The sequence below is a fragment of the Convolutriloba macropyga genome, chromosome 5 (genome assembly GCF_964194025.1).
Source record: "Convolutriloba macropyga chromosome 5, txConMacr16.3, whole genome shotgun sequence".
NCBI classification, from domain to species: Eukaryota; Metazoa; Xenacoelomorpha; order Acoela; family Convolutidae; genus Convolutriloba; species Convolutriloba macropyga.
In genome coordinates, this window is record NC_134472.1 from 24,212,938 (window position 1) to 24,237,132 (window position 24,195).

The 24,195-nt window shown below is 36.9% G+C and overlaps 1 protein-coding gene across 2 annotated transcripts in view; it reads right to left on the bottom strand.

Moving 5' to 3' along the window:
• Positions 1–18,114: 18,114 nt before the first annotated feature.
• Positions 18,115–24,195, bottom strand: part of LOC142339255 (uncharacterized) — a 70,405-nt gene continuing 64,324 nt past the window's right edge. For both annotated transcript variants that reach the window (XM_075389130.1, XM_075389129.1), the window contains 2 exons: positions 21,975–23,314; positions 18,115–18,817 (listed from right to left, as the gene is read on the bottom strand). In XM_075389130.1, coding sequence (XP_075245245.1) covers positions 18,638–18,817; positions 21,975–23,314 — 1,520 coding nt within the window. In that variant the 3' untranslated portion in view covers positions 18,115–18,637. The remainder of the gene's footprint in view (positions 18,818–21,974; positions 23,315–24,195) is intronic.

Sequence of the window (24,195 nt, forward strand, 5' to 3'; positions counted from 1 at the left end):
CTGACTCGTCGAAAATTGATTGTTTAAAAAATTTATCAAAAATTGACTCATCAGCCAGTGCTACTTCTGCGTCAAAACCAAAGCTTTGACTCATAGTCACTTTGAAAGTTGCTGGCGCTAACTGCTGATGTGAGGAGCAAATAACCGACTCGCCATTCTGTGTAATATCACAATTACTTCCAAGAGGCCCGTGAATTTTAGAGTTTGAGCTTTTCTTTTCACCTTTCTGGTCAACATAATTTTCTTCTCAAATAATCAAGAAAAAAATCTGGCTGAAATCTCCGTTGCTGACGAATTGCCATTGTTTTTCTCTGAGTTTAATAAAAATCACTCTTCCATCGCTCCTCAAAAACCGATTTGAATTATCCATATGCATGCACGACTCCTGGATTCCCCTCCGGATTTTGTTTCCCTCTTTTAGCAATCGTTTCCCTTCTGAGTAGCCTCAATCTCCTGCTTTCATCTCATTTAGCCAAAAAACTTGCATCAGACACATCAATAACATGTTCATTTTAGCCAGCAAGACAGGTGTCAGACATTACTGACTCGTCGAAAATTGAATGTTTAAAATATTTATCAAAAATTGACTCATCAGCCAGTGCTACTTCTGCGTCAAAACCAAAGCTGTGACTCATAGTCACTTTGAAAGTTGCTGGCGCTAACTGCTGATGTGAGGAGCAAATAACCGACTCGCCATTCTGTGTAATATCAAAATTACTTCCAAGTGTCCCGTGAACTTTAGAGTTTGCGCTTTTCTGTTCACCTTTCTCGTCAACCTCATTTTCTTCTCAAATAATCAAGAAAAAAATCTGGCTGAAATCTCCGTTGCTGACGAATTGCCATTGTTTTTCTCTGAGTTTAATAAAAGTCACTCTTCCATCTCTCCTCAAAAACCGATTTGAATTATCCATATGCATGCACGACTCCTGGATTCCCATCCGGATTTTGTTTCCCTCTTTTAGCAATCGTTTCCCTTCTGAGTAGCCTCAATCTCCTGCTTTCATCTCATTTAGCCAAAAAAACCGCATCAGACACATCAATAACATGTTCATTTTAGCCAGCAACACAAGTGTCAGACATTACTGACTCGTCGAAAATTGATTGTTTAAAAAATTTATCAAAAATTGACTCATCAGCCAGTGCTACTTCTGCGTCAAAACCAAAGCTTTGACTCATAGTCACTTTGAAAGTTGCTGGCGCTAACTGCTGATGTGAGGAGCAAATAACCGACTCGCCATTCTGTGTAATATCACAATTACTTCCAAGAGGCCCGTGAATTTTAGAGTTTGAGCTTTTCTTTTCACCTTTCTGGTCAACATAATTTTCTTCTCATATAATCTGGAAAAAAATCTGACTTAAACTTCCGTTTCCATGAGTTATCGTTGGCTCAAAGTGCGTATCTTCAACCTTGTTTGGAGGGATTGCCTTGTCGTCCGCAGAACCGAAATCAGTTTCATTGTCGCTATCGAAAAAGCTGTCCGTCATCTGTAAAATTGTCGTTTTTACTAAGAGTTTCACCGTCTTCATCCTCACAGTTAATGATTTTTTTCAGCGTTTCATATTTCAGTTCTCTGTAACTTTGCAACGCTTACCAATGTCCCATCAAGCAATTCTTAGATACATCATTTCCTTGAAATTTCCATCGCTTGATTTCACTTTCGTCGCAGTCCGCTCCACTATTTCTCCGTTTAAATTTAATTTGTAATTTTCACTAAAACTGTCTGCTTCAACAGCGGTTTTAAAGCCAGACACAATGTTAGCTTTTTTCAAGTGACTCCTTGATTCTGGTGTCTGATATCACCCTCTTCGTCACGCCTTGCGTTCAATCCTAAACCAATCGTCTTTTTTGCCGACCGACGTTCAGCCGAAGAATACCTTGCTGACTTCTCCGCCAAAACTGATTTGACAGTAACACTTCTCGTCTTCAGTTACTTTTTGTCAAATTTGGGAGTCACCTTTTTGCTCATTAACTGTTTGCTTTCAACAGATCCTCTTTGAAACACGTATCCTCCAAAAACGTCCTCGTAGAACTATGGTTATTCGTTAGTGTCAATCTCACGTCAAAGGAACACAACGTTCTTTAAACAGTCCAAGCACGCTAAATCTGATCGGATTTCCAAAGTCCAAATGCAATTAATTCAAAGCATCAAGTCCCCAAATACACAACTTCTCTTGTTAATACCTCGGATTCTTCTTCTGTCCACATTAAGACATCAAAACCGTCCTAGTAATACTCAAAATACCCAAATTCTGTCCCTGTTTTTGGAACACCATCTACTACTCTGAACGCTCCTCAAAGGCTTCAATATTTTTGAAAATCTTCTGATATCTTCTCATCTTTTTATAAATATTTGTCTTAACTATCTGCTCGCTTTCTTAATCTAACACGCTCAGTCAAAGTATTCGTCCCGCGAATCAATGTATTTCTTCGCGAATCAGCGATCCCTGAAATTATTATATCTCTGTTGAACAAATTGACTCAATACTCTTCCTCCTTCAGGTCTCCAACTGCCCTCTGGAATGTCCTCAATTTGTTCCTCAGACTGATCTACCGATACCGTCGCCAGATTTGTGCGCTTGTTGTCACAATCTCAGAACTCTGTTTACACTTGCGTCGTTTTCGATTTTTGACGAATAACACCCTTCTCAATAAGAGAGCCCACCCAGGAGTGTCAATTTAGAATTTTGTGTTTTGAACGTTTAAAGGCCTCTAGTTGGTGACTGTCTAGCGCCTGCAACTCTAAAGAAAAGTTCAAAATAGTTTGTTTGTTGTATCGTCTACTTGTAGGGAGTGTTCTGTTCTGACCCTATAGAAATTGCTCTCTCAACTGTAAAAAAATGCACTAAGATTATTGACTTAATAATCAATTTTTGCATTACCAGCAACCACTGAAAATATAGCTAGCAACATTATCTGAGTAATTTTCAACAATCCAAGAGTATTTTTTGGTGCGCTCTATATCATACCATTTTAATCACTCTATGCGCAATTATCTACTCCTCATTCAGTCAGCTTCCTAACGCAAATAAATAAGTCTGCCGCCCCGTGTCTCTGATGCTGGCCAGAAACTTATTATTGTTTCGAACGACAGTTTCGATTAACTCTGCAGTTTCACTCACCGCAACTATGAAACTCTGTTCTTTCGCCTAGAACTCACGGGATAACGATATTTATCTCTCATTTGGGAGACAACTGCTCCAATCGAATTTTCTCTCTCTCTCTCTCTCTCTCTCTCTCTTGCTCTCTCTCTCTCTCTCTCTCTCTCTCTCTATCTCTCTCTCTCTTTTTCTCTGAATGTTGATGGCGAACTTTTGTTCTTGAGACTCTGCCATTACAGTCGTAATTCCATGACTTCTGGGGTTGCCTCGTGATGCGTATCTCTAGCCTTGTTTGGAAGGAATATACCGTCGTTTGTACAAACGAAATCAGTCTCGTTGTCGCTATCGAAGGAACTGTCGTCATCTGTACAATAGTCGTTTTCACGAAGAATTTTATCGTCCGCATCCTCACAGTTAATGGTTTCTTTCAGCGTTTCACTTTTCAGTTCCGTAACTATGCAACGCTTACCAATGTCCCATCAAGCAATTCTTAGATTCATCACTTCCTTGAAATTTCCGTCGCTTGATTTCACTTTCGTCGCAGTCCGTTCCACTATTTCCTCGTATAAATTAAAATTGTAACTTTCACTAAAACTGTCTGCTTCAAGAGCGGTTGTAAAGCCAGACACAAGGTTAGCCTCTCTCAAGTGACTCCTTGATTCTCGTGTCTGAAATCAACCTCTTCGTCACGCCTTGCATTCACTCCAAAACCAATCGTCTTTTTATGCCGACCGACGTTTAGCCGAAGAATACCTTGCTGAATTCTCCGCCAAAACTGATTTGACGGTAACACTTCTTATCTGTAGTTCCTTCTTGTCAAACTTTGGAGTCACCTCTTTGCTCATTAACTCTTTGTTTACAACAGATCCTCTTTGAAACAAGTATCTTCCAACAACGTTGTCATAAAATTGTGGTTATTAGTCAGTCTCACGTCAAAGGAACACAACGTTCATTAAAGAGTTCAAGCACAGTACTTCTGATCGGTTTTCCAAATTCCACCTGCTTATAGTTCAAAGCATCAAGTGCGCTACCAAACATCCTATTTGGCAAACATCTCTTGACTTCTTTTGTCTACATGAACACTTCACAAGCATCCAAGCAATACTCACAAGTAACATCCAATTAAAACGCACCCAGTCCTACTAAATTCCATATGCAGGAGATGGGAAACGTTTTATAGACCCAAATTCTGTCTCTGTTTTTGAAAGACCAACTTCTACTCTGAATGCTCCTTGGGGGGCTTAATTTTCTTTTGCAAATATTCTTGTATCTTCTTCTCATCTCTTTATGAATAGTTGTTTTAATCTATCTTCTCGCTTAATTCCTCTAATACGCTCAGTGAAAATTTTCGTCTCGTGAATCAATGTATTTCTTCGCAAATTGGCGATCCCTGAAATCTTTTTTATCTCTGTTGAACAAATTGACTCAATACTCTGCCTCCTTCAGGTCCCCAACTGTCCTCTGGAACGTCCTCATTTTGTTCCTGGGACTGATTTATCGATACCGTCGCCAGATTTGTACGCTTGTTGTCAGTATCTCAGAACTTTGTTCACACTTTCGTCGTCCTCAATTTTTGCTGAACAGCAACCTCCTTAGCAAGAGAGCTCACCCAGGAGGTCCTATTTTGATTTCAATCAACAATTTTGAATAACTCCGCAGTTTAACTCTTTGCTCTCAGCAGATCCTCTTTGAAAGATTATTTCGTCGTCCTCGCACTGCAAAACTGCTTGCTCAATTTTTTTTCAAGCAAGTATTGTTCAAAACCATCCTCTTGAAACTGCGGTTTTTTGAACATTCTCACTTCGAAGAATTACAACGTTCTTTAAAGAGTGGAAGCACAATAATCTTTGATTGGATTTCCAAAATCAACGTGCAGATAATTCAAAGCACCAAGTCCCCAAATACACAACTCCTCTGGCAATTATCTCGACCTCTTCTTCTTCTGTCCACATGAACACTTCCCACTTCACGTTCAAGTAATACTCACAAGTAACATCCAAGAAAAACTCACCCAGTCATCCCAAACGTCATATCAAGGAGATGGAAAACGTTCTATAAACCCAAGTCCTGCGGTTGTTTTTCAAAATTCTATCTACTCTGAATTTTTATAGGAGGCTTCGATTTCTGCTGCAAATCTTCCTATATATTCTTCTTATCTCTTTATGAGTAGTTATCTTATTCTATCTGCTCTCTTGCTTCCTCTAGTACGCTCTGTGAAAATTATCGTCCCGAGAAATCACTGTATTTCTTCGCGAATTTATGATCCCTGAAATTATTATCTTTCTCTGTTGAAAAAATTGACTCAATACTATTCGTCCTTCAGTTCTCCAATTGTCCTATGGAACAACCTCCATTTGTTCCTCAGACTGATCTATCGATGCCGCCAGGTTTGTGCGCTTGTTGTCAGTATCAAACTTGCGTCGTCTTCAATTTTTTCTTAACAACAACCTTCTTAACAACGAGAGTTCCGAAAGGTTTGTTTGATTGTTCGTCTACTTGTATGGAGTGTTCTTTTCTTTCCCCATAAAATTTGATCTCTCGTTTTAAAAAACGCACAACGGAAAATGGAAATTAAAATCAATAATTGTATAACCAGCAATCACTGAAGGTATAGCCAGGAACATATATTTGAATATTTTCAACAATCTATGAGTAATTTTATTCAAAACTAATTTATGGTTCACTCTAAGTAAAACCCTTTTGATCCAATCTAACCGCAATTATCTACAACTTATTCAATCAACTTCCTGAACCAAATTAGTTTAGTAACTTCTATGTCCTTGTTTCGCTGATATTGGCCACAAACTTATTATTATTTCAATAAAAATTTTGATGAAATCTGCAGTTTCACTCACTGCAACTACGAAAATATGTTCTTTCACCAAGAACTCACTAGTTAGCTACAATTTGGTCCCATTTGGGAAACAATAGCTCTCTTCAAATTCTCTCTCTCTCTCTCGCTCTCTCTCCCTCCCCTTCTCTCTCTCTCTCTCTCTCTCTCTCTCTCTCTCTCTCTCTGAAAGTTGAAGACGAACTGTTGTTTATCAGCCTCAAATTTGTCCCTCTGAGCGTTTTTCTTGTGCTCAAAGGTACTTAACTGTTATCAGTTTTTTTGACAATAAGTAACGTGTCACATTTTGAACTAACATATAAGTGCAACCATGGGCTCAGAATGTCAGTCACCAAATGCAATTCATCGTATGTAATTATTTGCTTAAGATTACAGCAATTCCGTGGTTTACTGTTTTTGCTAATCACAGGACTCAGCAAAACTTATGTCTCAGGTAAACAATTTTTATGCATGCATGCTAGTTTTATCCTCTCCGAGTTATGAATTCGTCTGATCTATCCCTCGGGTGCCCTGCATCATATTATGATGTAGCGCTATCAATTTTCTGGCAATTTTTAACTCCTTTCCATTTAACCTCAATGATTTAAAAGTCGATAAGGAAAACTTAAGTCTGAGTGGGGTTATGACAGAACAATATAACTCCGGTAAAAGTGTTGTGCAGAAAATGGAAGCACGGAAAAAAGTTCAGTTTTTCTTTCTCTTTTTTTTTAAAAAAAAGACAAACTTTGGGTTAACAGAAAAAACTGGTTGAATTTCTCGTTTGAAGTTGTCCAAGGAGTTGCAAGTTAAAGTTTGAGGCCATTTGGTCTCGAGGAAGCACAGTTTGAGTGATTTGATTAGGGGATCGCAGTTTTTGAGACGCATGATTTTGCATCAATTTAGTTTCTCTCTACCAGAGTTTCATTCAAACAGCCTTTGTATTCTTGTCTGCTCTTTAATCTGAGCAAGAGTTGTATCCGGTAAATTGTCAAGTCTCTTAATCTCAAGTTTTAAAGTTTTTCAATAACTTAATGTTTCTTCTGAAAACTTCCCTTTCAAACTTTTTGGCCTGGCTGCTTTTTTGCAATTTTGACTGACTCCACTTTAAGTTGAGCAAAATAGTGGGAGTGTTTCTTTTTGCTAGCACATTTTTCAAGTAGCAACTATAACTATCCCAAATATGACCTATGATACTCAACTGACTGACAAAAATTAAAAATAAAAACTCCATCAATTATTTGCAATATATCCTTTGCAAACAAAGATCATATCAATGGATTTCTTAAAAGTTATCTACGCTTTTTGATCTAGAACTACTACTATAAAACGGAACAATTCTTCATGTTTCAATTTTTTAAAACATTTCTTCATGCATTTTTTTCAACAGTTTTTATGCTTTACATAACACTGTCATTTTGGCTAGCATTTTCAGTTTTTCTACAAAAATAGAGGGTCTTGCAAATTACACCATTGAAGAATCAATTTTCAAATATCAGAAGTTTAATGCGACCTTTCGCAAACTGATAACAATTGGTAAACTTTTTGTGTCAAACCATTTGCTCTGATTTCACACAAAACACTTCATCCTTCATACTTTTTTTTCTGTCGCTGTTGTTGATAGTTATTAGCTTGCATCAAAAACTTTTACAATTCTGCGGAGGAATCTAAAAATTGACCAGAAGTTTCTGAAAGCGCAATTTGAGTTTTTCCATCTAATTTTGGACACTTTGTTATTTACCTTCTAATGTTTTTCCTGAAAACAGCGATTTTTATCTCCCCATGTAACGTTACTTACAGGAAACGCGTAGTTAACTTTACATAACCATTTCGCTCTCAGAAACTTTTAGCGATTTTGGGGAGTTCCGAAGCGAAACTTTTATTGATTTTTTCAATGTCTCTTATTCTTTTTTCTGCTGTTATGTTGTTGGATTTACTGTGTTCGTTAATACCTTTACTTTGTTCTTTGTCTTTCTGACAACCTAATGACTTTCAAATCAAGTATCTTTTTTGTTTGTTTAGAAGCTAAGAACCAAATTTCACTCCAACCTACATCGCTCAAGTTCGCTCCTTTTCTTTGTTAGTAAATATGTTGAAAATCAGCCTCTGGACTTTGCAAACTGAATAACTTCTCAAAATCTAAGCCGCCTAAGTATTTTAACTGATTCTAGTAACAAACTCTACAAAAATTAATGTGACACCATTTAGGTAATTACTTGCAAAGGAACCAAATTAATTTATACTTTCTCTCCCCCAACGCACCTTTTCTTCCCCCCAAATACATTTCCTCCCACCCAAACCGCTTTACTCCTAATTTCAATTCCCCCAATCTATTCCCCCTCGATGTTTTTATATTTGAAGATTTAATTGAACATGTCAGAACTGGTTGACGTTCACTTCCAATATTATTTACAATGAGGGATTTCCCGTTTTTGATCATAACTTTTGTGGCAATTGCGCGAAATGTAATGTATGTAGGTTGATTTGCTACCATGAGTGCAACTTGCAGAAATACAAAAAATTTTGAAGAAATGTCTTGATATGCAAGACTTAGACCGAAGTGCAAAAACTTTTTTAGCGTAGCCTAGGGTCAAAAATGGCCCTTAAAAGTTGCTCGACTCAGAGTGGGCAATTTTTGATTTTATATCAGGGGAAATGACACATTTGACACTTCAGCACATTTTAAGCTCTGGTTTTGATAACTTCCGAAACTTTTATTCAAAAACATCACAATCACAAAAGATCCAAACGATTTTTTAATTTGTCCCTAGAAGTGGGACTGAGATGAAAGTTGAGAAGGACGCTTGCGTGGGATGCCTAGTCATTAAAAAGGGGCTATTCATTATTGCAGACTTGAAAGTCTCATTTCGAAAGCTGGATTTTAATAGGCGTATAGATATCGTTGGATCAGTATTGTATTTTTCAATTCTGTCTTAGATTTGAAAGGAGTAGGTCCTCCTCCATGTGAAATTTAAACAACCACTCACGCACCCATAGACTTAGGATTAGCTGCAAGGCCTGGTATGCCCTTGATAGTGCAAGTTTTATAGGAAGTTATCACCCCGCAAGTGTCACTAGGCACACACGTTAACAAAAAGTTAGCCATCACAGGTTAGGGTTCTTTCTGTCGCGCTCGAAAAACAAGTAAGCAACCACACGAACATCACATTTATCTAAGTTGTAAGAATTTCACTGATTAGTGAAAAGGTTTAACTCTATACAACTTCTGATTAGTGAAGCATCACATCTGTATCAAACATCACTGGTTGGTGATAGCGACAAGCACAAACATATCAAATAAACATTAAACAAAAAGCATTAGCTAAGCACAAAAAGCAACAGCCTGATTAAAACAATAGGTTTAGTTTTAAAAAAATAGAGAATAGGGCTAATACAAGGAAACATAGTGCACTAGCAGTGCAGTATAATCTTTGTAAAAAAAGACAGTCTTCTAACACAGTCAACATGCCAAACAAAAACAAAGCTTCATCAACAACAAAGAACAGCCTCAAGCAACAATCTCAGCTGAAGCTGATAGAGTGGAACGCAGTAAAAGAACTCTTTGAACAAAAAAGCATTGTAACAAAGGTCTAAGCATACTACGCAAATATTTGGAACTCTTGAGGTCACAGAAAGACAGAAGTTGGAGTGAGCTAGTGAAGCTACAGCTAACAAGTGAAAAGCTGACAACACTGCTAATGAATCTGCCAAATGAAACTTTATTATGCTGAAATGTAAAGAGAGGGCAAAAGCACGCTGAAAGGACACAAGTGATGTAGAATCTGCCCTGAACACATCAACAGTGCCTGCCTTTAATCTACAGAGAAAAACAGTACCTTTTAGGCAGTAGAGCAATAAAACATCAGTTTGCAATCTGCAACATCCAGGAAACTAACACCGCTTTTTTATCCAACTCAGGAGACCCTGATAATTCGCAGCCCATTCTGAACATTAAAGAGAGAAGGAGGAACAGGGAATTTCTCAGTGGCACTGAGAACAGATAAAGGCTGACGAAATTCAAGTCGACCGAGAGAAGAGAACCATGTTCTAGGACAAAACTGACATGAGAGTGCGTATAGCAGAGCAGGACAATTCCAACAACCAGGTTCTTTTCACAACAATAGCCAAGCTGCTCCGATTATGAGCCATAGGTACACACACCCCGAAAGAATCAACAACTACTGAATAATTGTTTCGGAACTGATGAACATTATAACAATGGCTATAACAACAACCTATGCAATGGCTTCCCGAGTTTCCCGAGTTCTCCACCAGACTGGATGCGACATCAAGCGTTGAAACTCCAGAACACCTTGAGCTTGCCTAAGATATCAATTGATAAGTTCAGAGGTGATCCTTTGAAATGCCACCAGTGGTTCAGTCTCTTCAAAGCAACCTTTCACAACAGCAGTGGCCTCTCAGATGCCCAAAAATGACAAACCTCCAAACTTCTGTAATTCACAAAGCAGGAGATTTGCCTTAAAAAAATTTCTGCTCTTCGGCCTAAGTCTTGCATACCAAGACAACTCTTCAACTATATTTGTATTTCTGAGAGTTGCACTGCTGCCAAATCAAGCTCTATATACATTACAATTCGCGCCATTGGCACACAAGTTATGGTGGAAAACGGGAAATCCCTTACTATAAAAAATATTGGAAGTGAATGTCAGCCACTTTTGACTTCTTCAAATAAATCAGCCAATAAAAAGAGCATCAATGCAAATAGTTTGGGGGAATTGAAATAAGGAAAGAACAGGTTTTGGGAGGACGGAAATGCATGTCTTGGGAGGAAAATGTGTATTTGGGGGTGAGAAAGTATGAAAGAACTTGGTTTCTTTACACTCCCGGCAACAAAAAATCAACATTTGAGATGAAAATGTAAATACAATAAATAAAACACAAAAGAGTTTTGTGTGTGTGTGTTTCAATGAACTCTTTTTCATCTCAAATGTTGACTTTTTGTTCCGGGAGTTTAATGGAACCAAGTTCCTTATACTTTCTATCCCCAAAAACACATTTCCTCCCTCTACATACATTTCCGTCCTTGCAAACCTTTTTTCCCTTATTTCAGTTCCCCCAACCTATTTCCATTGATGTTTTTTTTATTCGTTGATTTAATCGAAGAAGTCAGAGGTGGTTGACATTCACTTCCGATATTATTTTAGTAAGGGATTTCCCGTTTTCAACCATAACTTGTGTGCCAATGGCGCAAATTGTAATGTATATAGAGCTTGATTTGCCAGCACGAGTGCGACTCTCAGAAATACAAATATAGTCGAAGAGTTGTCTTGGTATGCATGACTTAGGCCGAAGAGCATAAACATTTTTGGCGTATCCTAGGGTCAAAATTGGAGAGCATAAACCTTGCAGAACAGTATCTAGAACCCTTTTTCATATATTATTTATCCAGTGACTAAGTATTCTTGTCAATAAGGCCAATAATTTTGATATACATGTGTTCTCAAAAAGCTTGTCCGGAATACATATAACAGGAATACAGATCGCTCTCACCTAAATTTAGTTTAGTATACGTATCACCTAATTTATTTATTTTGTTTCGTTCTGTGTCTGTGATTATCTCAGCTTTTTGACGTCCTGGTTTCTTTTACGGTTCCAGCATGTTGAAATAGGTTATTATTTCGCCACTTTTATGACGATAGAAGTACAGCTCTGATTTTCTCTCTCCTGTTTTTTCACAGATCTTACTCTTAAACCTGGCTAAACTCGTTAAATAACAGATCTATAAAACTTGAACGCAACAGCCACTGAGAAAGTCATGTCATAAAAATTTGCTTTGTTTTTGAAAAAAAGAATGAAAGCACTTTTTTGAAAACAGTTCTTAGGATTTTATGAACAGTGACATTAAGATATCTGCCTTTGATCTCAACTCATCTAATTAAATTGAAATTTTGAATTTTGGTTTTTAAAGTCATAAAACACTAACAAGTCATTTTTTGATTTCAGCAAATCATGTGTGCCCAAAAGTTTGTTCATTGATATGAACAAAAAGACTCGTTTCAATGGGAATGAAAAATGTAGTCGCGCACTGAATGCAGTCGATAGATTGCTTGAACAAATGAAATAAAGCTGATTTGAAGTGAGCATGACAACATATGGTCGTAACAAAAATGTTGACGACAAAATAACACAAATAGCAGTACAAATACTGAAATAAAAATCACGGAATTGAGCAAACTAAAAAACTGCAGGCACGTAACCAATTATACAATTTAATTTGAAACAGCTCTGAAAAAGTGACCTAACGGGCAAAAATTTCTCCCAGCATCCGTTCCTCACGGCACTAAAGAATAATTTAATCAAATTATTTATTATTGTAAACCTACTGAAAACAAATTAACTATCATTAATTACGGTTAAGGAATGCTGTTTTAACTTCAGTGACTTTCAATTGCACTTCTCTTATTTGTTGCAAAACCAAGCTTGAGAAACAATGCACAAAACCCAGGTAAGCACTAAACTAATTTCCACAAGAGGAAAAGTGTGAAAAGCAATGTCCTAGAAACTAAGAAAAAATAAATGGTTATTTTTTCATCTTTTCAAGTTCGCAGTCCATTTGAACATGGTTAACAAAGATTACGCAAAGAAGTTATTCCACAGTCAAAAGCTCTTCAATTCAGTGGCCTTTTGAAAGGTAGTCACAGCCGGCCTGTTGCCAGAAAATAGCCGATGTCAACGCGCTTTACGAACTTTTGTGGGCCGTTTCAATTAGATTCTAAAATTATATTTTATCTCGCTTTTAAACTGACGGCCTATTAAGCTCACTAACGCCAGCTAGCATTCTCTCCAATGAACTCTGATAACTTGATTCAATTTGAGGTAGTGATCGGGTTTTATCGGTTTATCCCATTTCTTTTGATTTCGCTGTTTTGACTTTGACCGTATTGTGTTCACTACATTGTGTAATTTAATGAGACAAAAAAGAAAAATTTAGCCGGTTGAATCAAGTCAGGAGTCAAACGTGAAAGTCGTGACTAATGTAAAACGAAAAACGTGATCAAATGTGGAGCAAATTTAAAAGAGAGCGACTGAATAATAGCCATTGAGAGGCGGACGGCGGCTATTAACAATTAGTGTATTAAAAACGCCAAGGTTATTTTTTTCAAAGGCCATGAGCATCACTTGTAGAACAATTTCATATGCAGAAAAATCAGTTTGAAATAATATCTGGGAAAAGCGAAGTTTATAGGTATTCAAAATTTGTAGGTCTAATCACTTCACCTTCTAAAAATTCACGAATCAAGAGTTTAGACAGCAAACATTAACTTTGTAGAAAACCCCTGAGAGGCAAAGTGAAAATACTACAGAAAAACAACATTTGACAGTTATAGAATTTTATTAATGTCTATTAAAACAAATGCCGCAAAAAAAACACTGCACGTAAATCTTGAAATCTTTAGATTGTGTCGCATTATTATCCATCAGTTAAAAGTTTACATCAATTTGAGCGACAACACTTCAACCACCTAACAAAATTAGGCAAAAAAAAAACAAAATTCAGCAAATGTTTTCAAAGCAATTGAAGTCATAAAAAATAAAATCACGTCCTTAAATTGATTCAATTATGCCTAAAAAATAAGACCTGCCAATAATAACCCTAAACAAACGAACTACAGTTTCAAAAAAGGTGAAAATTTATAAAAAATACTCGTTTATATTGAAATTGGGTTGTGCCGCAGTATAAAATGATGCAATTCAATATAATCAAATCCAACTCGTTCGGGAATCAGAAGGCCTTTCATTCTTGAGATTAGGCGCTCAAATAAATTAAAGTAGTACAAAAGCACACAAAGTCCGAAAAAAATCAATTATGATTTTTTTAAACAGGTAATATCAAAGTCGTTAAAACAAGTAGATCTGAAAAAAATCCATACATGAACTTAATTAAATCTGAAGAGCGAGCCATGAAGACTGATCATTAATGAAACTAAGTAAAAGAACCACACAAAAATTGCATTAATTGCAAAAAGCGGCAACATGCCAAATATCAGTGAGAATTTTTGACAACGAGTGGTGACAAAGTTGTGAAAACTTAAAATAACAAATGAAACTTTTAAGTATGGGTCACAAGAGAGCCAAAAAACAGCTGTCGCAGACAACAAAACGTGACAGATTAACAGAAACAACTACAAAAACTGACAAAAACCAAAAATTGGCTATAAATTTTTTTGAAAGGGGTAAACTTTTTATAAAGCATTTAGATTTCAATTATTGAAATCAATAAATTACCATATAAAGTTCATATCAGAAAATTGCAAAAATACTTTATAGTTTATGAAGAAAATAGCATTTTTTTGTGATGAACTTTAGATGACTTTTGATGGAGTAAAGCACTGCAGCTATGCATTTTTAAAGAAAAGGAATCAAACAAAGAACAGAAAAACAGCAAAACAGGAGCCAATTTGCCGCATGGGAAAAATGGGCCCTCATATACCTAAGATCTCTTTAAATGTAAGTTTCTCACTTCGCTTTAAAAGCAAAGCTCTCGATATTAAGCTACTCGATTTTCGCTCTTGTTACTACTCCAGTGTGATTATAATTACCCCTCTGCATTCAATTCTCACCCAAATCAAAAAATCAAAATAAGTGTGAACTGATCTTGAAATAAAAACGGCGCACCCGGACAATTTTTTTGAATTGTAAAATATCACGCGAAAGCCAATAAACTGGCTCTGCTATATCTATGGCGACTCATCGGGGAAAACAATTCAAGTAAAATATGGTTTTCACTATATTGGTTGGCCCCTATGTGAAGAGGCGCAGACTTAATCAAAAACCCTATGTACGACTTTCGTTAAAACTTTTCACGGCAAAGATTTTGATTTTTGCATTGGATTGCATGAAACCGGTCAGCTTGTGATTACTTGTCAACACTTTTTCAGCATTTGATCAATTCGTTATCATTCTATCCTGATCATTGCTCGAGAGGAAATTTAGAAACTGAAATATTGTTACGGTGCTCTTTTACGGCAAGATTGTTACTGGGATTTTAAGGCAAGATAAAGTATAACGCAAAAGCTTCTCCTTCGACTGCTTTTGAGTACTTTTGTACCAATTTTGACCTTATTACAGGGGATTGACAAAGGGTACATGTTGCAAGTTGCATCGGTTTACAGATATCTGTTAGGTTAAGTGTAGGTTTTTGTTATCTGTTATCTCTGATATCTGTTCAACAGATATATGTTAGGTTAAATGATGGCTATCTTACTTTTTTTTCAGTCTATTTTTAAGTTTTAAATTATTCGATTATATTCAAAGTAATTCTCGTTTTTCTTACTAGGCTGTCGAGCTGTTTCAACCTACGAGCATAAAACTAATAAAATGTATGCAAAAATACTATCTGTGGTTTCGGTTATATTATTACTCCTCCACATTCAATGCTCACCAACAACAAAAAGTCGAAAAAAGTTGAACTGAACTGACAAAGACGGCGAACCAATCTAGTTTTGTTGAATTGTAGAATATCACGTAAAAGCCGAGAAAAACGTGCACAGCTATAGCAATGGCGACTCATGGCAAAAAACAATTCAACTAAAACATGATTTTCACCATATTGGTTGGCCCCTATGTGAGGAGGTGAGATTAAATCACAAAGCCCATGCGAGACGTTCTTTAACACTTCTAACGATAAAGTTCTTGATGTTTACAGTTTATTGCATAGGAAACCGGCCAGTTTTTTATTACACTTTTTCAGCATTTAATCAGTTCGAGCATCGCATGAAATTAATTGACCTTTTGATAGTTAATATTCTATCCTGACCAGAGCCGTCGCTCGAAGAGAGAATTTCGGGTAAACTCAATTATTGTTACGGTGCTTTTTACGGCAAGATTGTTACCGGCTTTTATGGCAAGATACAGTCACACAAAAGCATCTCCATTGTCTTATTTTGAGTATTTTTGTGCCAAGTTTTACATTACTAAGTGGTAATTGAAACTTCAAATCATATCAATGTTATGCGAATATGTGTGTACTCTCCTTTCGATAATATTCAAATCTGATGCTAAATTATTAAACTCGAACAGCGAAAAAACAACAGATTTCAAAGCTCATTTTTTGACTACGAAAATGTATTGGAACAGTTATCTCAGCACGCGAAAACCTTACTAAAAATCTTATAAGGCTGATAAGACTTATAAGAGAGAAACACACAAACAATATATTGCTTTCAATGACGCGCATTTTGTTAGCAACATGTTGCAGCGGTTTTTAGATATCTATTAGGATACGTGTAGGCTCTGAGCTAACTATCATAAAATTGTGCTCTGTCTATTTTTAATTTTGAAATTCCTTTTTATTTAAAGTAATTCTCGTTTTTCCTACTATGCTGTCCAGCTGTTTCAATCTACGAACAAAAAACTGATAAATTAAATGCAGAATTGTCTTTGTGGTTTCGGCTACTTGGTTCCGATAGGGTAATTGGTAAAAAGTTATTGTTTGCTTCAACCCATATCTTCAATTCTAGAGCAACTTTCTATGATTTTTTTGCCAAATAATGGACCTTTTACACCTTGGCAATTTTTTTAAGATGAGAAAATTTGTGATTTTGAACAATAGTGTATATGGCCCCGTAAAAGCGTATTCTAGATTTGGGGGATGGGTTTAAATAGAGTGAACTTTCGCCCACTTACCTGAAACAATTAGACGTCAATAATAATTCACCACACTGATCCTTAAAGCTCTGCTTGAGGTGTAACTCCTTTTCACACCAATCTACTTAACATCCATAACACTCTTCAGATATTCGATGTTGAGTGTATTAATCTCTTAACTCTTGTTTGAAAGTTAACGGTAGCGATAAGGTCAGGAATTAAAATCGGTTGCAGAGTTGGAGGGTGAAATATTAAGGGTTAAAAGACATAGGGTGAAAGTAGAAAATAATAGGGGTGAAAATAGTGACACCGTTTGAAATTAAACACAAACAGACTGACAGCCTCAAAACTGACCAGTAACAATTCTCTATATAACAGGAAGCTGTCTGCTTCATCAAAATCTTGAAACGTTAAAAAGTTATTCCGAGGAAAATTGAATTGGAATCATTAACTTATATAAAATTAAGCAATGGTGGTGGTAAAAGAGTGATTTGGTAACAAAATAGTAGTCATGAATTTTGGGAGAATTAAGAAAATACGGACAATGATACAAATATTTTGCTCAGCCAGCTGATTGATTTTTATCAACAGATAGACAGACAGATATAGATATATAGGTAGATATATACAGTAAGATAGTTAGATAGATATATAGCATATAGATATTTAGAGAGAAAGATAGTGAGAAAGAAGAGAAACAATTTTTAAAGCAACAATAGATAGATCACAAATTTTTTGTTTCAGAGATGATTGAATTTCAGTGTCTAATGATTTTCAAAATCTGAAATATTTGTTAAATCTAAACATGTGTTAAATCTACATTCAATCGTTGCTCGACAAAAATGATCAAGATTCGGATCTCAAGATTGGAAAAAGTCAATCATTGAGGCATTACTTGTTATAACTGATTATCTCATCACAAATTGTTTGTTAATCGGCTTTTCGTTACTGTCAACATAATGCACATTAGTACACACTTGGGAACAGGAAACGGTCAAATTTATATATCCACAAATTTAAGGCAGCGATAAAGACTTTCTTTCCTCAAAACTATTATTAACTAGGATTAGTTCATTACTAATACTACTATACTTCTAATCAATCAACAAATACTCTCTGTCATATTCAGAATAGACATTATCACTCTACTGGTTTCTTTTGTAATAACTACAAACACGCTACAATAACTGCTACTTATTTTCAAACAAAATTTCAAGGGAAAAGGAAACTTTAGAATTATCAGGAGAGCATTTAAATAAAGATAAAGCTTGTCATTGCTCACTGGTCAATATCCAATATCTGTTCAATAACTATCCCCTTCCCACCCAAAAAAGGAAAAATGGACCAAACTCTTAAATCTTAGTGAACACAGAGCCATAATTTGATTTGTTATTGGCCCCGGGACGGGAGGTGGGGTGAGGGGGGTATAAGAAAAAAGCGCAGGGCTGTTAAGAAGAATTCTGTACCCCGGTACCCCTTGTTGAAATTAAGAAATTAAGTAGCATGTTAATGTTCCAATGGCGGAACATTACAAATAGGAAATTTAGAGCTTAAATGTAGCAGCATCATTCTATTGGGGGTTGGGGGGGGGGGGGGGGGGCTGGGGTTGCACTGGTTTTCATCGATGGAAATCAGAATCCGATTGATGAATTATGGTTAAGTGTGATAGAGTATCATAGTACACAATGTTACTTTACTTAGTATCATTAGGAAGTGGGTAAATTACCAACAGAACAGGGCTTTTAGCACCTTTATAGAGAGACAGACTAGCATGCAAAATTGACACAAGTTTGCAGTAAAATTCACAAATAATTGCAATAATTGCAGACGCAAATACAAATATGACTTTGTCATCTTCATAATTTACAAAAATAAAATTTTATTCTCTTCGAGTTTTCAACTGATGAAATAGTTTTTTGAAAGAACGAGTTTTCCTTTAAATTCAAAAACAATTGATTTCAATTCTTAATCGGTGATAGTTCTCGATAAAGTTCATTCTCATAGCTGCTTAGAATCGATATTCACAACAGTCATCATCCATAGCTCGATGACCTGCGCACTGGCGACTTGAATCTGAGCGCCCAATTGTTGTTCGGTTCAAAATTATTTAGCATTGAACGATCCTCCTTTTCCTTGAGTTGGTCCCGTTAAGCTGGGGTGGCGCTCGACGAGGGAGCTTTTGCCGGACAGTTTACGTCTACGTTGCTGATTGGCCATTATAGTTCGATTATTCGAGTGTTGCTTTCCAGCATCGTGTAGGGCTTTCGTTAGTTGACCATCCACCTAAATCAGAAGCAAGTCTATAAAGTTGATGAAAACCGTTAATTGAAAACTTAGTTCCATATCAAAGGAAATTATTTCGGTCAATTATTGATTAACAAAATATATTTCTATTCTGGTTTTATACGTTTAGGAGCAGGCGGGAAAGCCAGAAGGATTATCATTGGAACACGGTCTGAGAAGCATAAGCTACAAACAGAAGAATCAAATTATAAGGTCTAATAAAAAATATCAAAAACTGGGTTCCTCTTAGTGCTTTAAAAATTTGCCAAAAAGATAACCAACTAACGTCGGAGTTACTACCCTCAAAAAACCAGCGAGCGATTGGTGAGGTGAGTGGGTGGTGCTGAGGGAGGGGTCAACCACTTAAGATTAAGAACCGCCCTTCACACTGTGAATTTGAATTTATGTTTCCTCAACAGTTATGGTGAATCGCATACTTAGAGACTAGTAAGGCGTGAGGTTCTACGAGCTGCTGAGTCGCTTAACGCCCTCCAGTCTTTACCTGTTATTCAAGTTAAACCGTTCAAGCGAAAAATCGTATTAAAAAGATCACAGGACTAATATAATTGCTACGAATTGTTTGAGAGCTATTAAAAATAGTTTTAATTCATTTTATAATCCAATGGTTATTCCAACCTAATAACCAAAAAACATAGCCTGCAGAATTCCCAATATAGCTGACAATTAGACCTTCATGAGGTAGAAACAGATTTGTGCTGATGGAATTGCCGATTCAAACATTAGAATCTAGCAAAAAGCATCTTTAAGATTTTTCACGACAAAACAAAGTTGCCTATTTCATTTCGGCCGCGATGACTTATTACTAACGGTGACGTACAACAATGCCGATGTATAACAGTGCCAATTATAAGTGCCAAAAATTTATTCAATTTTTCTACCATTAAATTTCTAAACCAATCAGATCACTGAAATGATCGCAAAAATTCTGAGCCATCATAATGAAGTGGTGAGATTTTGTACATATTATTTACTAGTACAAGAAAATTGGAGCGAGATTTAAAGCAAACAATAATAATTGCGGACCATGGCCATGCCTCAGAGGCCGTGGGACTTGATACGAATCAATCAACACCGAATTACTGATCAGCGTGCCCTCTTTGATTTGATAATAAATTTTGCTAGCATTTAATTGATAATTGGTATTGGCAGTTTCGGCGCCTTTAAAATCAGTTCCAGTTTCGGCACTCTTAAACGTCGGCATAGTTGTACTTAATCATTATTAACAGCCTTCCTCGTATAAGAGTCCTTTATTCAAATCGAAAAGGTTTAGACTAGCCTTAATATCGTAGCGTAATTAGAAATTAGCGTAACATAATATTCAAGCGTTGCGTCGAAGCATACGTGAAGCAAATTTTTGTTGACGCTAGGTGAAAATTTTCAACCTAAACTTTGAGAGTATTAAGCACGCACTAATTAAACACACAAGGGTGGCACTTGAAAATCCACTTGACAATACGAAGTAGTCAACCGTGCCTTTTGTTTTCCAAAGCAAATAAATGAAAGAAACTTTTGTGCCAATTTACCAACCCTTCCTCCAGCTTAGAGAGCAAAAAACTTGGACACCCACATATGCATTTTAGTTACTGATATGAAGTCGAGGGAGGGAAGGCGTGTGGATAAAATAATTTTTGAAACAAAAACCGACCAATGTCGGAAGAATTGCTCTTGAACGACAGGCGAGGCAATTTAATTCAGGGTTTGTAGCCTAAATCAATTTTTCTTTATGGGTGCAAGAAACCTCGACCCCAACGAGATTCGCACCATTGACCTCACGATTCGTAGGCACCCGCACTAACCACTGCGCTATGAGTCACTTACTGTTCTCATACTGCAACCGATTATATATTAGCAAAAAGCTTTACTTCGGAGTGAGAGCAATAGAGATCACTCAAAAATGATGAACGAAAGCGAAAAAAAGTCACTTGAGAAGTCAAAGAATGTTCTAGAAGAAAAACGCAAAATTGTCCATCGAAAAATTTGCATAAAAAAGACACACGTTTACAATAATTGCTATGAACTTCGTTCAAGAGCAATTAATAAACAATGAAAGTTTCCAATAAAGTATTTATGGCTTTAAAATTAAAAATTTTGAGCTATTTAGCAGTAATGGGAGAAAAAATGATAGATAGATTTAAACTAAGGAATCAAATTTTCAAAGCTGGCATAGCAAACTTTTCATTGTACAATTGTAATATTTTTTTTTTGCAAATGGAAATGCTAGGGAAACTTGTCTACTTCGTATAGTCAAGTGGACTTTCAAGTGCAATTTCTAAGTGTTTAAGTACTTCACTTAACGTTGACAAAGTTTAAGAAAAAAAAGTTTTTCTCAAGTCAAAAAAATTGCATGTGTCTAAACGAGCTTTCAACTAATATCCAATCCCCCGTCTTGGAAGTTGTAGTTTTCAGGTTCACGTAAATTTGAGGTCTACGTCGTGAAAAAAATTAAAACGACACAAAAAAACCAGGAGCATCATAATATAGATTAACACAGTTTACACGTTTGCTACTCGATCAGGCGAATCAATTTTTGTCTACATCAGCCAAAAATTTTCAAATCTGCGAACACTACTGTGGCCTCATATGGAGAGTAATAAACATCGTCCAGACTTAACAAAAACCAATTGAACCGTAAGCAGTATTGTTGATTGTCTGATAAAAAGCAGAATACAGGAAACAAATAAAACAAAAAGGGCCAATGGGGAAGGGAGATGGGGTAGAAAAGGGGTGGGGGTTGAACCCCAGTCTACCGATTTCAAAAACGCCCCTTACTATACCCCTAATTCCTCACTATCTTCACTGAACCTTAAACTTAGCGCTTACTAAGGCGCTAAGAAAGAGTCTTGATACCTTCGGGCTTTACAAGTCCATCGCATAAACGAGCAAAAGAGTTAGAGAAAAAACGGTCAAGCAAAATTTTTGCATCAAAAAGGCAAACGTTTACAATAAATGCTTTACGCTTCATTGAGCGGCGTTGGGTCAATTCCTCTATACGAAAAAAACGATCAGCATAAAAGACGAAAATGACCCAAATAGATTCTATAAATTGTGTTCGAGAGCGATTAACCACTTCAAAGTGCTACTCCACTAGTCAAATGTTGCAGCGTCTATTTTACATCAAAGCAAATGCATTACTCACAAGGGAATACTGGACCAATGACTTCTCAACTTTGGAAACTTGTGACAACTTTTTGGGGGCAACAGGATTCGCCCCGGCTTGCCCATCCATCATGCTGTAATTCACAGCATTATTAGCATTGGGCCGACCAGCCGAAGACGGGGCAGGCGCCAGTTGGAGACCAGTGGAACCACCGTGTGAAGCTGCAGCTGTCCTCGACTCTGATTTAGATCTGCCGGTAGCTGAAATGTTGTGATTGTGCGTATTAAAGGATGGCTGCCTTCCTTTATGCGGAGCAGCGTTGGGATTGCTTCCAGGGTACATACTGCTTTGAACGTGCATGCCCATTGCGCTTCTATGACTGAAGTCAACTTGAGCACCAAACATTGGATTCTGATGGTCGGCAAATCCTGTATTAGCATTATCGTGACCTTGACTTCTACCAACACCTGATATACTATCCGCAGAGCCCGAATTGAAGTTCAACAAGCCGTAATTCTCTACGGCTGACGAACTGTTTTCTCGCTCATTTAAAACGTACACATTTTTACGACTGGCACTGACAGGCGGTTTAGTTGTTACTCGTCTTGGTGATTGTTGCAAGTGAGCTTTGCTACTTGACGAAGACGGCAATTTCATTGGTCGTCTCGGTGGCGTGATATCTTGCCAAGGACCACGTGATTGAGCAACGGGTGGACGTGCCTGGTTCCTCGCATTGCCCGCGGTAGCTGTACTTGCATCCGAGATTGCTGACGTATCCAGCATCATTCCGACTCCCAGCTCAGCATCTGGACAATGTTTGTGGTTGATGTTCAAAAATGGATCAATGTTGTGATAGTTGTGAGTTTTCTGCCTAGGAGGCGGCGGTTCCGGAGGTGAAGTGTTTAGGTTTTTGGCTCCCACACCCGGATTGGCAATCGGGGTTCGGTCAAACATCGTCAGCTGTTGTTCGTTATCGGTCAGGAAAACATCATCGCGAGAATCGGATATTGAAGCGGTTGCTGCAATGAATGTATCTGGGCTATTATCACGACTGTAATGGGAAAGTTCAACCGCATTATCAATCCACCGGTTCACACATTGTTGTCTGCTGGATTGCATTTGATTTTGGTTTGTTGGTTGGTTCTGGTTACTTCTCGATGCCATGTTGTCCGAGTTCCAGCCATCTGTGGCCTTAAGATCAGACCTGGAATCGTTATCCAGGGCACCAAACATTGAAGAGTTTTCTGCATGTTGTCGAGGTCTGATAACAGGAGCGTTGTTTTCGTAGGAGTGAGAGGGAGTCACAGTGTTGTTCGTGATAGCAGGAGCTGATCGACTCGCGAAAGTCGGGTTCAGATTCTGGTAAAGATCTGAACCCTCTGAAACAAACAAGTCAATAAAACAAAACCAAAACCATTTAGCACATAGAATGCTTCAGTTCATAAATTCTTTTTCAATTCCGTCACTGATTATTTTCACAGATTTCGGGTGTCTCAGGTTACAATGAACACCCGAGACATCCGAATTTTCGGTTTGTGGGTCAAAGTTCCGGAAAATGTGTGAAATATTTTATATTGAAATGATTTAAACACTTTCGTTAAAAAATCCCAATAGACGGCTCGATATGAACTCTTAAGAATTATTCCGTTCCTCGCATCACCAAATATTCTATAAGTCTATCAAATATGACAACAGCATGATTTATACAGTGCGAGTTTTGGTTAAAAGTTCGGAGCAATTCGAAGCAGCAAATATTTGCAATTTCTGTAAAGCGTCAAATCAGAAGTACAACCAAGCGCTTCAAGACGCTCTTTATGTACTCAAACACAATTAAAATTCCTGAACCAACTGTCATCTATTCAAATTTACTCTCAAATAGCTCATTTTAAATAATTCAAAACTCCTCACAACATTCAAGCTTTCATTCGTTTCAGTTTCATTTAATATGAGCCATTTGATGAAAAGAAGAACTTGTCAAATACAAGCAGAGCAACTAAAGAGGTAAAATTGATTAACGACTGCTAAATTTAAACAGTGGTTATTATTCAAATATTGATTGATCGAATACCATTACAAAGATACCAATTTGAGGTTAGTTACACAAACCACATGAATTTAAGGCCACCGAATTTATTCAAAATAGAAAGAAACATTGATCATTAAACTTCTAAATAACAGAGTGAAGATAAGCATAGAAAACTTAGTATCTTCTGTTTAACGCGTATCTTACATACAAAGACAATATCCATAACAAGGTACA